General features: G+C 50.6%; 1 protein-coding gene across 5 annotated transcripts in view; it reads right to left on the minus strand.

Moving 5' to 3' along the window:
• LOC123998649 (transcription activator BRG1-like) overlaps window positions 1-14,885 on the minus strand; it is an 18,675-nt gene continuing 3,790 nt past the window's right edge. For 2 of the 5 annotated variants that reach the window (XM_046303711.1, XM_046303712.1), the window contains exons 3-31: window positions 14,733-14,868; window positions 13,591-14,016; window positions 13,247-13,345; window positions 12,392-12,948; window positions 10,151-10,324; window positions 9,864-10,037; window positions 9,659-9,709; window positions 9,189-9,319; window positions 8,896-8,950; window positions 8,182-8,445; window positions 7,823-7,986; window positions 7,515-7,581; window positions 7,260-7,370; window positions 6,896-7,138; window positions 6,686-6,799; window positions 6,477-6,584; window positions 6,263-6,349; window positions 6,097-6,143; window positions 5,813-5,979; window positions 5,386-5,549; window positions 4,917-5,183; window positions 4,403-4,480; window positions 3,911-4,129; window positions 3,533-3,795; window positions 3,281-3,389; window positions 1,918-2,019; window positions 1,567-1,705; window positions 968-1,104; window positions 1-661 (exon numbers count right to left, since the gene is read on the minus strand). In XM_046303711.1, coding sequence (XP_046159667.1) covers window positions 629-661; window positions 968-1,104; window positions 1,567-1,705; window positions 1,918-2,019; window positions 3,281-3,389; window positions 3,533-3,795; window positions 3,911-4,129; window positions 4,403-4,480; window positions 4,917-5,183; window positions 5,386-5,549; window positions 5,813-5,979; window positions 6,097-6,143; window positions 6,263-6,349; window positions 6,477-6,584; window positions 6,686-6,799; window positions 6,896-7,138; window positions 7,260-7,370; window positions 7,515-7,581; window positions 7,823-7,986; window positions 8,182-8,445; window positions 8,896-8,950; window positions 9,189-9,319; window positions 9,659-9,709; window positions 9,864-10,037; window positions 10,151-10,324; window positions 12,392-12,948; window positions 13,247-13,345; window positions 13,591-14,016; window positions 14,733-14,868 — 4,686 coding nt within the window. In that variant the 3' untranslated portion in view covers window positions 1-628. The remainder of the gene's footprint in view (window positions 662-967; window positions 1,105-1,566; window positions 1,706-1,917; window positions 2,020-3,280; window positions 3,390-3,532; window positions 3,796-3,910; window positions 4,130-4,402; window positions 4,481-4,916; window positions 5,184-5,385; window positions 5,550-5,812; window positions 5,980-6,096; window positions 6,144-6,262; window positions 6,350-6,476; window positions 6,585-6,685; window positions 6,800-6,895; window positions 7,139-7,259; window positions 7,371-7,514; window positions 7,582-7,822; window positions 7,987-8,181; window positions 8,446-8,895; window positions 8,951-9,188; window positions 9,320-9,658; window positions 9,710-9,863; window positions 10,038-10,150; window positions 10,325-12,391; window positions 12,949-13,246; window positions 13,346-13,590; window positions 14,017-14,732; window positions 14,869-14,885) is intronic. The other 3 variants (XM_046303715.1, XM_046303714.1, XM_046303713.1) reach the window with 3 other exon arrangements.

Consider the following 14,885-nt stretch of genomic DNA (forward strand, 5'->3'; position numbering starts at 1 on the left):
TTTAATTACGAGACGCCTTTATTGTACTTTTTGGAATCCAGTGACACAGACGTGAGACAGAGTCCCGCCCTTCCCTTCTCACTCGTAGCCGGAGGAAGGCCTAAGGGGGAACGTACCGTTATCTCACTTGTATTCTTAAATTAAACAGATATAATAGAACGACACACCCAGGTGCATTTCCACAGACCAAACGACATGCATTCAGGGGACTTAGAAACCACAGACTCCGGTCACACAGCTCCATCTCAAAGGAAACAAAACAAACTCACTTAAAGTCAGCAAACTCTCCCTGTGGTCCACGATCAGTCTGCTAATCAAACCTGGTCCACCTTAAATCACTTTCAGGAGAAAACAACAAGGCAAAAAGACATACAGTCCAGCTATTCATACCAGGATTGCCTGCTTAAATATGTAAGTGTAATTTTTTTATACTTTTTTTTATTTTTTAAATTGATGGTGTATTTTAATTATGGAATACATTTCTCTCACTAAAAATCATCTCATCTAGGTAAAACTAGGCCCCTCTCCACTGGCTTGTCTCCCTGCTATAGAATCTAGGTAAAATATATAAGTTCCAGTCAAGGGTGTCAGTGGGCCGTTGGTCCTCACAGAACAGGAGTGGTTCAGTTCAGTCCTCCTCACTGCCGCTGACCGAACCCGCCTGAAACAGAAGCCAGAAGAAAAAACACTTAATCCTACAACCCAATACAACATAGCTTGTTGATCACCAGCCTAGTACACTGTAGACGTTTAAGAAAACATTTCTGAAAACAAATGTAAGTGTTAAATATATATATATATTTTAAATACTGTTGCTCTGAGTTACATACGTTAATCAGTGTTGCATGACAGCCTTCTGTGCAAAGAGCTTAGAAGAGGTCAACTTCAGTCAGTACAGTAGACCACTTCGATAGGAAGTTTAAATTGACAGTTAAGTAGTGTCTCAATGTATTCGTGCGTGTCTCACCTCCTCCTGCTCCTCCTCGCTGTCGTCGTCGCTCACCACAGGTTTGGCCCGGGAGCCACGGCCCCTCCGGCGCTGGCCCTTCCCTCTGCCCTCCTTCTCCTTCCTCCCCAGCTTAATCTTCACCTTCACTGAGCGAGCTAAAAGAGAGAGGGAGAGATAAAGAAAGAAGCATGGACACAAATCCTTGAGTATACAATTCCTCAAAAGTACAACATATGATTAAATAGTTTAAAGGGGCAATCCCTGATTGCAACATCTATTTTTGGACTTTTAAATGAATTTACACCCATTGATTCTTGAAGAATTAAAGTTAAATTGTCACATTCCACCAGAACCCAAAATATAATATTGTTTTTCTCCTTTGTAAACAATGTAATAGTAAACAAAGACTGTACAGCCTCAAAACATGGTTAAAACTATAATTATGTATTCATAGCTCAGTCTATGAATTTGAGAGTGGTTTCAACAGCCCCATCAGCCAGCTATTTACCAAACACCGGTGGGGGGGAGGGTGGGATGCGTTGTTGTTTGAGCTGCAGATTGCCTTATTAACAATGGACTATGACACTAAGTGCATATGTAAATACTGTAACACTCACATTCAGACTCAGAGCCTTCGTCCACCTCCTCCTCTTCTTCCTCACTCTCCTCTCCCTCACTCTCCTCCTCCTTCTCCTTTTCAATCTTCTGCCGGACGCTGGTGAAGACTGACTGCAGTACGATGGAGTCCTCATAGATCTGGGGGGGGGGGGGGGGGGTGAGAGACGTTACTTCAGAGTATGAAAGGTTCAATTCACCATAAAAAGGTTGTGACAAGTCTCCTCAGATCTGTAATACATTGGGCTGTAAAAGGCCCTCCATATCCCAGCACCCACACAGCGTTGTCTTATCATGCCCAACAACGGTCTGTCCTCCACTCACTCCCTCCCTCCCTGTTGCCGGACACTCACCAGAGAGCCCTCCAGGTTGAAGGTCTGAGCGTTACTACACAGCAGCATCACATCCTTCTCCAGGTCATTCAGGCTGCGGTATTTATGGCTGCGGATCCTCTCCTGGAGGGGAACAGAGGAGAGGACATCAGAATAGTGATCAGACCAGTAGAGAACAACACAGGACTGAAAAGATCAGAACTAGACAGCTAGATGTGACTGGTCAGTCCCCTAACCTCCCAGAAGGACTGTTTTACTGAATGTGATTCCCTAGTCGATTCCTGCAATGTCTAATATTAAAGAAGTCTCGAGGTATTGCTCGCCTGAGGGAGAGTACCTTATTATAAGCTGTAGACAACACTATCTACCAAGAGAGTTCTGATCTATATTATCCGTAGCCTTCTATTTACCACCACAGACCAATGCTGGCAATAAGAACGGAATCAACAAACTCCATAAGGCCATAAGCAAACAAGAAAATGCTCATCCAGAAGCGGCGCTTCTAGTGGCCGGGGACTTTAATGCAGGCAAACTTAAATTAGTTTTACCAGCACGTCACATGTGCAACCAGAGAAAAAATTAATAATTCTAGACCACCTTTACTCCACACAGAGAGATTCATACAAAGCTCTCCCCTGCCTTCCAATTGGCAAATCTGACCATAATTCTACCTTCCTGCTTACAAGCTAAAACTAAAGCTGGAAATACCAGTGACTCACTAAATACGTAAGTGGTCAGATGACGCGGATGCTACGCTACAGGACTAATTGCTAGCACAGAGTGGAATATGTTCCGGGATTCATCCAATGGCATTGAGGGGTATCCCACCTCATTCTTCGGCTTCATCAATAAGTGCATCGACGACGTCCCCCCCACAGTGACCGTACGTACCGATCCCAACCAGAAGTAATGGATTACAGGCAACATCAAAAGGCTCAAAAGGCTCCTTAACAGCTACTACCCCCCCCAAGCCATAAGACTGCTAAACAGTTCGTCAAATGGCCACCTGACTATTTACATTAACACCCCCCCCTTCCCTTCATTTCATTTGTTTTGTACACTGCTGCTACTCACTATTTATTATCTATGCATAGTCACTTCACCCCTACCTACAGGTACAAATGACCTCAACTAACCTGTACCACCGCACACAGACTCGGTACCAGCGCCCCCTGTATATAGCCTCTTTATTGTTATATTTATTACTTTAGTTTAGTTTATTTGGTAAATATTTTCTTAACTCTTCTTGAACTGCACTGTTGGTTAAGGGCTTGTAAGTAAGCATTTCACAGTAAGGTCTAAACTTGTTATAGTCGGAGCATGTGACAAAAAGTTTGATTTGATTTAGTCTTATAACCGATATATTAAGGGGTTAGCCCCATACCTTAATCTTCCTGAAGTCGACAGGTTTGCGGATGAGCTCGTAGTACTCAGGCAACTCCTTGCGGGAGGGCAGCTGGATGAAGACTTCACTCAGCTGGCGCCCATTGCTGCTGTGAAATAGGAGAACAGGGAAACTCCGGGATTAGTCCACCTCAACATGCTCTGCTCTGACCACTACATGACAAAACAGGTTGTGTTTGTGTATGTTGTCATGTTCTGACCATCATCCAGACACAGGAGCTCACCAACTCACCCGTCCTTGTACTTGATGACAGTGTCCACCACCTTCTTCATCTTCTTGGTGAGGGATGGGGGGTTAGGGGACAGTTTTTCAGCCGGAGGGCGCCCACGTTTCTTGGCCTTCTTTACCTCCTCATCCTTGTCACGGCTGCGACCGCCGCTGGAGCTGGGCGTGGCCGAGCCGGGCATGTCGTCACGGTCTCGCTTGCGCTTCCGGGTCGTCTTCTTGTGACGCACCTCCTCCTCGAGGTCCTCCAGATTACCGTCCTCTATGGCCTGTTGGAGGGGGAACCACACATCAGCATTGCAGTTCATAGACGATAGATCTCAGTTATAGGACTTTCAATTATTAGTTAAATTATTTTTTGTCTACAACAGCTGGATAGCTGACCTTGAGCCACTGCTTCTCTGTGAGTGAGTCGCTGTAGTCCACCTCCTTGCGCTGGCGAGAGCCGCGACCAAACATCTTCTCCTCCTCCTCCTCACAGGTGAGCCTCTCCACCTCGGCATCATCCTTTATGATCCAGGTGGGCAGCTCGTCATCCTCCATCAGACGGGGCTTTCTCTTGGGGTTGCGGGCGTCCTCGCGACGCCGGTCCAGGTCCATACGCTGGAGGGGGGAGGTACAATGTAAGAAAAGAGGAAAAAAAAAAAAAACTGTTGAAGAATGGTAGATTTCCATCTTAAGTCTATGCATGGATGTCATTTTATCAGACTTGAGGTTGTGTCAAAGCCTCCAACAGGGCCGTCTTCAGTCTAGAGGTTGACCGTGAAGCCTCCAACAGGGCAGTCTTCAGTCTAGAGGTTGACCGTGAAGCCTCCAGTTGCCTCAAGCAAGACTCAGACTACATTACTGAAAATCCTGAAGAACTATGGGACTGACCATGAACTGGTCAAACTCCTCCTCGCTCCTGGCAATCATCTGGTTGACGGTCTCATCATCAGGCACCTCGTCCTCCTCCTGTCGACAATAGAAAGGGTGAACACAGGGCTGTTAGTGGTGCCTCAGTCTCTGAACTAGAATTCTTGAATGCTTAACAGTTATGTTAGTATCATATAAAGTGCATTGTAACATGTAGCACATGATGTATTGGAGTAAATCTCCTACAATACGTGTGATGCATACATCTACCAGGAAACCACTGCTCCTACTAACTGTATAGATAGTAGCCGTCCTAGCTGGAAGTCTGTTCTGTTATTGAAAAAGAGCTTAATTAAATAAATAAAGTTGCATTTTTAAAGAAAACGCAGGAAGAGGAGAAACCAAACCTACAAAAAAGGAACAGCCCCTAAATCCAGAAGGTAGAGAGGAGGAGAGAAAAGTAAAGAAAATGTTAAATGGTATGGAGGCGTGTGGGTGGTTGGGTAGTGTGGTGGACGGTCATGATCACACCCACCAACGCTCCGCCAGCGCGCCAGCCCCCCGGGGCCCCGACCTCGTCCTGTTCCTCATGCTCCAGGATGGCCTGCAGGAAGGCACGGCGCTCGTGACTCGACGACTTCTGGTCGAACATGCCGGCCTGGATGACCTTCTGGTCCACGTTCAGCTTGTACTTGGCCGCCGCCAGGATCTTCTCCTCCACACTTTGAACGGTGCAGAGACGCAACACACGCACCTCGTTCCGCTGCCCGATACGGTGGGCTCTGTCCTGGGCCTGCAGATCCTGTACAGGGGAGGGAGAGAGAAAGAGAGGGGTGAGTGATCAGAGTTAGGGGGAGGGCTGGACATGGGAGTTGGCTATGTTACCTCACAAAATCACCTCAATAGCCACTAATCCTAGCTGTTTTCTAAATATATATCAATAACTCCAGTGAGATTCCTATATCATAATACTACAGTAGAAAGTAGAGGGTAATGAGCTGAACCTGATGTGGATTCCAGTCAGAGTCAAAAATGACCACAGTGTCAGCAGACTGAAGGTTGAGGCCCAGCCCGCCGGCCCTGGTGCTGAGCAGGAACACAAAGTACTGAGACGCAGGGTCATTGAAGGTCTTCAAAAGCATCCCACGATCCTCAGCCTTGGTGGTTCCTACGGACAACGACCAATGGTGTTAGTTACCAGTTACCAGGACAACAGCAGGAGGGATGCAAGTAACATGAGCTCGTGAACGTACACCAGCCTCCCCACATCACAATGTTGAGCTATTGTGTTCTAATAAACTGCATACTACAAGTACAAAACAAACCCTACACATAGTTCTGTATTTCTCATAGTACAAAATACATCTGGAATTTGTCTTGAATTTATTTTCCCAGCACCAGCCAAAATAACTCTCCTATCCCGCCTCTCACCGTCCAGACGCAGGTACTTAAAGTTGCGCCAGCCAAAGTAGTCCTCCATGATGGTCATGGTGGAAGTCATCTGACAGAAGAGCAGGACCTTGTGGCCGGTGACCATCAGCTTGGGCAGGATACGGTCTAGCAGCTCAAACTTCCCAGCGGCGCGGTACAGGTCAGGTCTGGAGGAGGCAGGGGACGAGAACAGAGGGGTGGATGAGGGAACGCGCCACACATAGTAAGATCAACCACAGCACCATGAAGCATCAACATGCAACGTCAGCAGATGATTTGCTTACCCAGACACTACGCCTCCAGTGAATCCCAAATGCTCAGAGAAGGACTCCTGTGAACAGACGAATCACAACTTTTCAGTTAAAATAAGAAGCTATAAACAATCTCACACTTCAGTCAACATCTCTTCTCAATTCATGGAAGAGTTGAGGTGGGCCCTTTGCACTGTACCTCGATCTGCTGGAACATGTAGGGATGGTTACAGATCTTCCTCAGCTGCATGATGGTGTTCATCAGGGTCTTGGTGCCTCCTTTACCCTGAAACACAACACTCTGCACTTAGTCATCCTGTAGTACCCATCTAAACAGCCCAGTATAACTGACCCCCAGTCAGTTGTTAGGGGGTGTATGGAGAGCAGTGAGGAGGTTCTCTACTCCTCCTTACCTTCTTGTCTTTCTCAGAGCCGTCGGTGAGCAGCACACCCTTAGCCTGCATGTGTCTGTACAGCACTCTCTGCAGGGCGGACATGTCACACTTGATCACATACTCCACCTAGGGAACACACACGAGAGAACAGAAAGAATCAAAGAATCAATTGATTGATCTTCATTGTCCTTGGATACTGAAAGCCAAGTGATTGACAGGAGTCAGACCTTCTCAGGCAGCTGGGACTCCACTTCCTTTTTCAGTCTGCGCAGCAGGAAGGGGCGGAGCACTTTGTGCAAACGACGGATAATCAGGATGGTCTCTTCCTCGTTCAGATCCACCTGGGGTCGAGAGAGAGAGAGGGGGGGGTTAAGAGTCCAGCCATGATGACCCCAATGTCTCCAGAACACCCCTCTCCACGGGCCCGACTAACTCACCTTCTCTCCGGTCATGGCGAAGGGGGCGTTGAACCACTGCTCGAAGGTAGTGCAGGACTTGAAGATGGTCGGCAGCAGGAAGTTGAGCAGGGCCCAGAGCTCCGGCAGCTTGTTCTGCAGCGGGGTGCCGGTCAGCAGCAGACGCCGCGGGGCCAGGTAGTGGGTGTTCAGAACCACAGTCAGCTTACAGTGGTGGTTTTTCATACGGTGGCCCTCGTCCACTATCATGTACTTCCATCGCAGCTGAGAGGGAAAGAGTAAAGTGGCGTGAGAAGATGAAATGGAAGTTTCCATAGGTTCACCTGTCTGACTAGGGACATTTCTAAGGCAGTGCACAGGGTGATTTGAAGAGGTGGGTCCCTACCTTAGCCAGCACTTGCTTGTCTTTGATGATGTACTCGTAGGTGGTGAGCAGTACGTTGAACTTGCCGCTGCGCAGGATGGGGAGGAATGCCCGGCGAGCCTGTGGGGAGCCCTGGACAGAGACATGGTAGAACACACATCAACTTTACATCTCCAGAACACTATAATCAAAGGATATTCACATGTACATGCGGACCACCTACTATGCAATTGTCAAACTTCACCCTGGAAGAAGGGTTGAAAAGGGGCTACTCACTTTGTAAGAGACTTTCACCACCGTTGGAGCCCACTTATCAAACTCATACACCCAGTTGGACAGAGTTCTGAAAAGAAAGACGGGTGAAAAATGGATAAACATACTTTCTCTGTCCACCTCAAGGTCGCACTGACATAAAACAAGGCAAAAATATCCATGACTGTGGAAAATACCTAGAACAGCCCTTCTGGGCTTGTATCTGTATAATTACAGAACATCTCGATTGAAACAACAGAAATACTGCATCAGTCCCGGTCTATAAAGGAGCAGAGAAGTGACTAGAGGAAAGGAGAGGCAGAGGGACTCACGAGAGGGGCACGATGATGAGGAAGGGGCCGTTGATGCGCTTGTGCTCCATGAGGTAGGTGATGAGGCCGATGGTCTGGATGGTCTTGCCCAGACCCATCTCATCAGCCAGGATCCCATTCAGGTTGTTGTTGTACAGAGACACCAGCCACTCCAAGCCCTTGATCTTAGAGGAGAAAGGGACACAAACCAGTCATTCTACTGTCTCACATGGTCATCAGGTACACATGGCTTTGGTCATGTGTCATCTCTTCTTTTTTGACCTCGTTACTTCTTGTAAGCATTGTGAAAGGTAATGAAACACTACAGCATGCATTGTGTATGTGAAATCACGTGACTGTGACGTGGGTAGACTGTGTACCTGGTAATGTTTGAGCTGCCCGTTGACCAGCAGTGTGGACTGTTTGTCCACCGTCTCAGTGACGGCGTGGGCCACAGCATAGTAAGACTGCAGGCCTCGGGCGAACGCCGCCTCGGCACTGTTATACTCATCATCCACATCCTGCTTGGCTCCCTCGATGATGTAGCGGACGTCGACCTCGGACACGTCCTCTGTGTCGGGGTCTGGGATCTTCTTTTTCTCCTCAGTGGGAGCCTGGGAGGGCTGGGGCTCCACCTCTTCCTCCTGAGGGGTGCGGAGCAAGAGGATGGACTCAGATACAGACGCCACACAGCCTGGCTCAAACTGTCTCAGCTAAGGTCAAGTCAAAAGACGTTATCGAATCGGAATAAAATATTCTTTATGGAAACTAGAACACGGCTTGTCCCACGAACTGGTCAGGATTAAGATTTATCTGGAAAAGATCCAGTAAAGATATTTACAGCACAATACATTAATATAAGCTTTATAGTACACAATGCAGAGAAAGGGTTACATTAGTTTGGGCTTGGCAATGGCCTAGTATCTGATGTACCACTCTTGCTGTGGGCTGTCTCTGAACAGACTCCACACGCAAGGTCTCATCCACGGCGGTCTGCTTACATTTATTTAAAGGTGACTTGAGGTTTACGATATACATATATTAGAGGGGAAAGTGGCGGGTAAGGAGAGCATTGCGGTCTCTAAGGTACATACCTCCTCTTCCTCTGAGCCACTGTCCTCGCTGTCTGAACGAGGAGCCACTTCATACCTGCAGGAGAAAAGTTCAAATGATTATTTGTGATGCCCGATGAAATTGTTTTGAGACGACAGTGTTTATGTACCGATGGCTAAGCAACAGTGTGAAAGGCATTTAGAATTGTACAATGTTCATCCTTTCCCAAGGAAAATGGCATTTCACACTCCTCAGGCTCGTGTCGTCATTATTATTATTATTCCCACAGTCTGGGTAAACAAGCGTGTCTTCTAGCTAGCGGTGTTTAACTGACCCAGGGTTCATTTCCAGCCAGGTGTCCAGCTGGCCAGCCCGGGGCGCATCCAGCCCCGTCAGGATCTTCCCACTATCTAGATGGATCACCTTCACAGGCAGGTCACTCATCTGACTGGTCTCATCCAGAGGCTGAGAGTGGAAGAGGGAGCGCGTGAGAAATTGACTGGAAACTGTGTGATATATTGCCTGTCAATATGATCGTTTCATAGTAAATTAAACAAGTATTCCTGTGGCCTTGTGAAAAACAGGGAGCCTAGAAACAATGCTACATCATGAGGCAAATGGCCTATTACCAGACATGAAAAGGGCCTATTAGTTAAAATGTTGAGTGATGGGGCTTACATTCATTCATTATATTGTTCATCACGAACTAATGGCAGAGAAGATGACTTTGTAAAAAAATCTTGGGGGGGAAATTATTGTCTGGATTTTATCGGACCAAATCTTTCACTGGGATCTGAAACTCACCTCTCCGTCGGGTCCCAGGGCAGGAGGCTGGCCCTCCCCACTCTCTGGCTTCTAGGGAACATGAATATCAGTTTCTCATATTACAATGACAGGCTCAACAACGTAAACACAGGGGGCCGCATATTGCAGTAAAACACAAGGTAACACAATAAAACAAATGGAACTTCAGAAAGATGCACTTTCAACATTTGGCCTCATTCTTCACCTTCTTCTTCTTCTTTTTCTTCTTCTTCTTATCCTTGAGGGCCTGATCAGCCTTGTGGGCTCTGACCAGATCGGTGAGGTTGGCCACGTACTCGTCTGTCTGCTGCAGCAGGTAGGCCAGGCGCTTGTCTTTCTTCTGGTCAATCAGCTTACGGTAGCCCTCCTCATCTTCAGCCTAGGGAAGGACACACATTGACTACAGGTGTTAGAGGCATTGGGTGTGAGAGTAGATATATGGCTATTTAATAGTGAGTGTATAAACGAGCACGCAGCTGTGTGGTCACTCACCATCAGCCTCCTCATTCTCTCCTTCTCAATGCGCTCGTTCTCCTTCTTCTGCTCACGCTCAGTGTTGGCGTGGTACGTGGCCACAGCTTTGGTGGCCTTCTGGAGCTTGGCTGTGATGGAGCGGTGGTACTCCTTGAAGTCTTTAGCATGCTGCAGGATGCTGTTAAGGTATTCCTACACAAAAACCTCAGAATATTAGTGTCTATACAATACAACACAAAGCACTGGAGGCACAAGATTGTGAACTTCAGTCCCGACCCCCCTGTGTACCTGGCGCCTCTGTCCCGACCCCCCTGTGTACCTGGCGCGCCTCTGTCCCGACCCCCCTGTGTACCTGGCGCCTCTGTCCCGACCCCCCTGTGTACCTGGCGCCTCTGTCCCGACCCCCTGTGTACCTGGCGCCTCTGTCCCGACCCCCTGTGTACCTGGCGCCTCTGTCCCGACCCCCTGTGTACCTGGCGCCTCTGTCCCGTCCCGACCCCCTGTGTACCTGGCGCCTCTGTCCCGTGTGTACCTGGCGCCTCTGTCCCGACCCCCTGTGTACCTGGCGCCTCTGTCCCGACCCCCTGTGTACCTGGCGCCTCTGTCCCGACCCCCTGTGTACCTGGCGCCTCTGTCCCGACCCCCTGTGTACCTGGCGCCTCTGTCCCGACCCCCCTGTGTACCTGGCGCCTCTGTCCCGACCCCCTGTGTACCTGGCGCCTCTGTCCCGACCCCCTGTGTACCTGGCGCCTCTGTCCCGACCCCCTGTGTACCTGGCGCCTCTGTCCCGACCCCCTGTGTACCTGGCGCCTCTGTCCCGACCCCCTGTGTACCTGGCGCCTCTGTCCCGACCCCCTGTGTCCTGGCGCCTCTGTCCCCCCCCTGTGTACCTGGCGCCTCTGTCCCGACCCCCTGTGTACCTGGCGCCTCTGTCCCGACCCCCTGTGTACCTGGCGCCTCTGTCCCGACCCCCTGTGTACCTGGCGCCTCTGTCCCGACCCCCTGTGTACCTGGCGCCTCTGTCCCGACCCCCTGTGTACCTGGCGCCTCTGTCCCGACCCCTCTGTGTACCTGGCGCCTCTGTCCCGACCCCCTGTGTACCTGGCGCCTCTGTCCCGACCCCTCTGTGTACCTGGCGCCTCTGTCCCGACCCCTCTGTGTACCTGGCCCGTCCCGACCCCCTGTGTACCTGGCGCCTCTGTCCCGACCCCTGTGCCTGGCGCTCTGTCCCGACCCCTCTGTGTACCTGGCGCTTCTGTCCCGACCCCTCTGTGTACCTGCCGCTTCTGTCCCGACCTGGCGCCTCTGTCCCGACCCCCTGTGTACCTGGCGCCTCTGTCCCGACCCCTCTGTGTACCTGGCGCCTCTGTCCCGACCCCTCTGTGTACCTGGCGCCTCTGTCCCGACCCCTCTGTGTACCTGGCGCCTCTGTCCCGACCCCTCTGTGTACCTGGCGCCTCTGTCCCGACCCCTCTGTGTACCTGGCGCCTCTGTCCCGACCCCCTCTGTGTACCTGGCGCCCGACCCCTCTCTGTCCCGACCCCTCTGTGTACCTGGCGCCTCTGTCCCGACCCCTCTGTGTACCTGGCGTTTCTGTCCCGACCCCTCTGTGTACCTGGCGTTTCTGTCCCGACCCCTCTGTGTACCTGGTGTTTCTGTCCCGACCCCTCTGTGTACCTGGTGTTTCTGTCCCGACCCCTCTGTGTACCTGGTGTTTCTGTCCCGACCCCTCTGTGTACCTGGTGTTTCTGTCCCGACCCCTCGGTGTACCTGGTGTTTCTGTCCCGACCCCTCTGTGTACCTGGTGTTTCTGTCCCGACCCCTCTGTGTACCTGGTGTTTCTGTCCCGACCCCTCTGTGTACCTGGTGTTTCTGTCCCGACCCCTCTGTGTACCTGGTGTTTCTGTCCCGACCCCTCTGTGTACCTGGTGTTTCTGTCCCGACCCCTCTGTGTACCTGGTGTTTCTGTCCCGACCCCTCTGTGTACCTGGTGTTTCTGTCCCGACCCCTCTGTGTACCTGGTGTTTCTGTCCCGACCCCTCTGTGTACCTGGTGTTTCTGTCCCGACCCCTCTGTGTACCTGGTGTTTCTGTCCCGACCCCTCTGTGTACCTGGTGTTTCTGGTGTTTCTGTCCCTGGTGTTTCTGTCCCGACCCCTCTGTGTACCTGGTGTTTCTGTCCCGACCCCTCTGTGTACCTGGTGTTTCTGTCCCGACCCCTCTGTGTACCTGGTGTTTCTGTCCCGACCCCTCTGTGTACCTGGTGTTTCTGGCGTCGTTTGCGCTCCTGTTCAATCTTCTGTTGCTTCTCCAGTTTCTCTGTGATGCGGGCCTCACGGAGGGACTGCCGCTTGCTGCGCTTGTAGGCCTTAGCGTTGAGGGCCGTCTCCAGGGCCGTGTCACGACGCATACACACCACTACCTCCTGACGCAGCTGTCTCTGGAAATTTAGCAGCCTCAGGGCCTTGAGCTCGATGTTGGCTTTGGTGCGCAGGTCTCCGGCCAGAGACCCTGGTAGATGCTCCAGCTCCTGGATACGGTGAGTGATACGAGCCTGCAGCCTGTACTCTCTCTCCTGGAGGATCTCTACTGGGTCCAGGCCACGGGGCTTCTGGATGGGCGTGATGCGGTTCTGTTTCTGGTGCAGCACCATGGGTGGGGGCTGGAGGGGCTGCCCAGGGGACTGAATCTGGGGGGGCATTACCGGGGAGGCAGCAGGGGGCACGGAGGGGGGAGCAGGGGAGGGTCTGCCAGTGGGCTGAGGGGGAATCAGCTTCTGGGGGGCACTGGATGGCGCAGCAGCATTCACCATGGGCCCTAGAATATATGGCATTGAAAGAGTTATTAGTTCTACCATCCCACAGAGTGTTTTGGTGCAATGATTATCTGTTTAATACGTGTGTATTACTTCATTTTAATATGTGTGTATAAATGTTTATTTAACTAGGCAAGTCAGTTAAGAACTAATTCTTATTTAAAATGACAGCCAACCCTTGTGATAGGTCTGGTGAAATTATCAGCACAGGAAAGAGAAGAACAAGGACTAAAAACACTACAGACTAGTGCCTTCTCACACACAGGTAAATCACTGCCCAGGGGTCAAGCTGAGGCTCACCTTCGGGCCATTGTTTAGGGGGTCCATTGGTGGGCTGGCCCTGCATACCAGGAGGAACACCTGAGGGTCCTGGAGGAGGCATGTTTGGGCCTACCATTCCTGCAAGATGACATTAGATATGATCAGGCACTACCTGGGCATTCATGCCTACTGAAGTCTAGTTAACGTAGAAAATGGTGCCTGAACTGAGAACATGTGTTTGTAGTTTCACCACCAAGGGTCGTTGTTAAGCATTCAAATTATTTATTTGAGACAGACAGCATTTGTGTGTCATTCATAGGGTTGCAAAACTCATTGACAGAGTGTGAAGCATAACCTTGTACACCCCCCCTCCTTCTCCTCACCATGAGATCTGTTGTAGTTTGCTGGTGGCTGTCCAGGCCCCACTCCAGGCCCAGAGGAAGGGGGCATGTTGGGCATCCCTGGCTGCTGCTGCATCCCTGGCATAGGCCTCTTACCCTGCACAGCCATCTGCAGGTGGTCTGGTAGGGGCTGGCTGCGAGCCAGCATCTTGTAGGCCATGATCTGGGCCCTGAGCTGGTGTAGCTGGTTTTGGTTGAAGGGGGTGGGTCCACCAGGCCCAACCCCGCCTGGCCCAGAACCACCACTTGGACCTGGGACCCCAACACGGTTCTGCTGGCCCATGGACTGGGGGTCAGTGCCCTCCATGGGGACACCTGGGCCAGAGGGCATCATGGGGCCAGCGGGAGGGCCGTTGGCTGGCACAGGGCTGGGAGAGTGCTCAGATCCCCCCAGTGGAGAGGGGTAGCCTGGGGAGGAGAGACAACAGCACAGGTGAGAAAAGTCATCTTCCCTGGGAATGGTAGGGCATGGCTGTCCCTTTATCTGAGAACAGTGGGAAACTGATTTGAATTACCAATAAAATGGCTAGATCCATTCTGACACCAATTTCGATGTATGCTAACAGACTAGAAGAAATGTTAACCAAATCCAGACTGGCATTATGATTATGAGCTGGACTGGCGAAACAAGCACTTTACAAAAATCAGTCTCTAACAGACATGCACACATTACAGCTGAGCCTCGCCCTCTGTCACACAAGTCAATACAGGATAGAAGAGTCAACAGAAAAACACCCTCTCCTGTGTTACAGTATTTCAACAGCCCCTCTGTCCCTCTCTCCTTGGTGACTGAGTAGTTTTGTAGCAGACAGCTGCCACCAGCATTGTCTGAAAGGGGAAGCCTCATGCCCCACCCCTCCACTTAGCGTCTGCTGCTCACGCTACCCAACAAAACGACAGAAGTGAAAGAGGAGAAACTAGCTGGTTGAGTTCACAGTACAAGTGCACAGAAGTCTACACGAGTTAGCATTATCTTTTTGGGTAATCAGCTTTAAAAACATTTGTGCTTAAGTCTAAAATCATAAGCACCATATTTAGATCATTAGCCTTTTGTGTAAAGCTCCTTCAATAACAGAGTCAATGTTTCCTCTATCCAATCTAATCAGTACCCCATGGTATGGTACCTTGTGAATGTTGATCCATGGGGCTAGGAGGGGGTCCCATTCCAATGTGGCCTCCACCTGGTCTCATGCCCATGCTCTTCATTGGTCCATAGCGAGGGTCATCAGACATGCCCTTCTCATGCATGCCTTCCATAGGCTGGGAGAAGACAACAC

The sequence above is a fragment of the Oncorhynchus gorbuscha genome, linkage group LG16, assembly GCF_021184085.1.
Source record: "Oncorhynchus gorbuscha isolate QuinsamMale2020 ecotype Even-year linkage group LG16, OgorEven_v1.0, whole genome shotgun sequence".
In the NCBI taxonomy this organism is placed as follows: domain Eukaryota; kingdom Metazoa; phylum Chordata; class Actinopteri; order Salmoniformes; family Salmonidae; genus Oncorhynchus; species Oncorhynchus gorbuscha.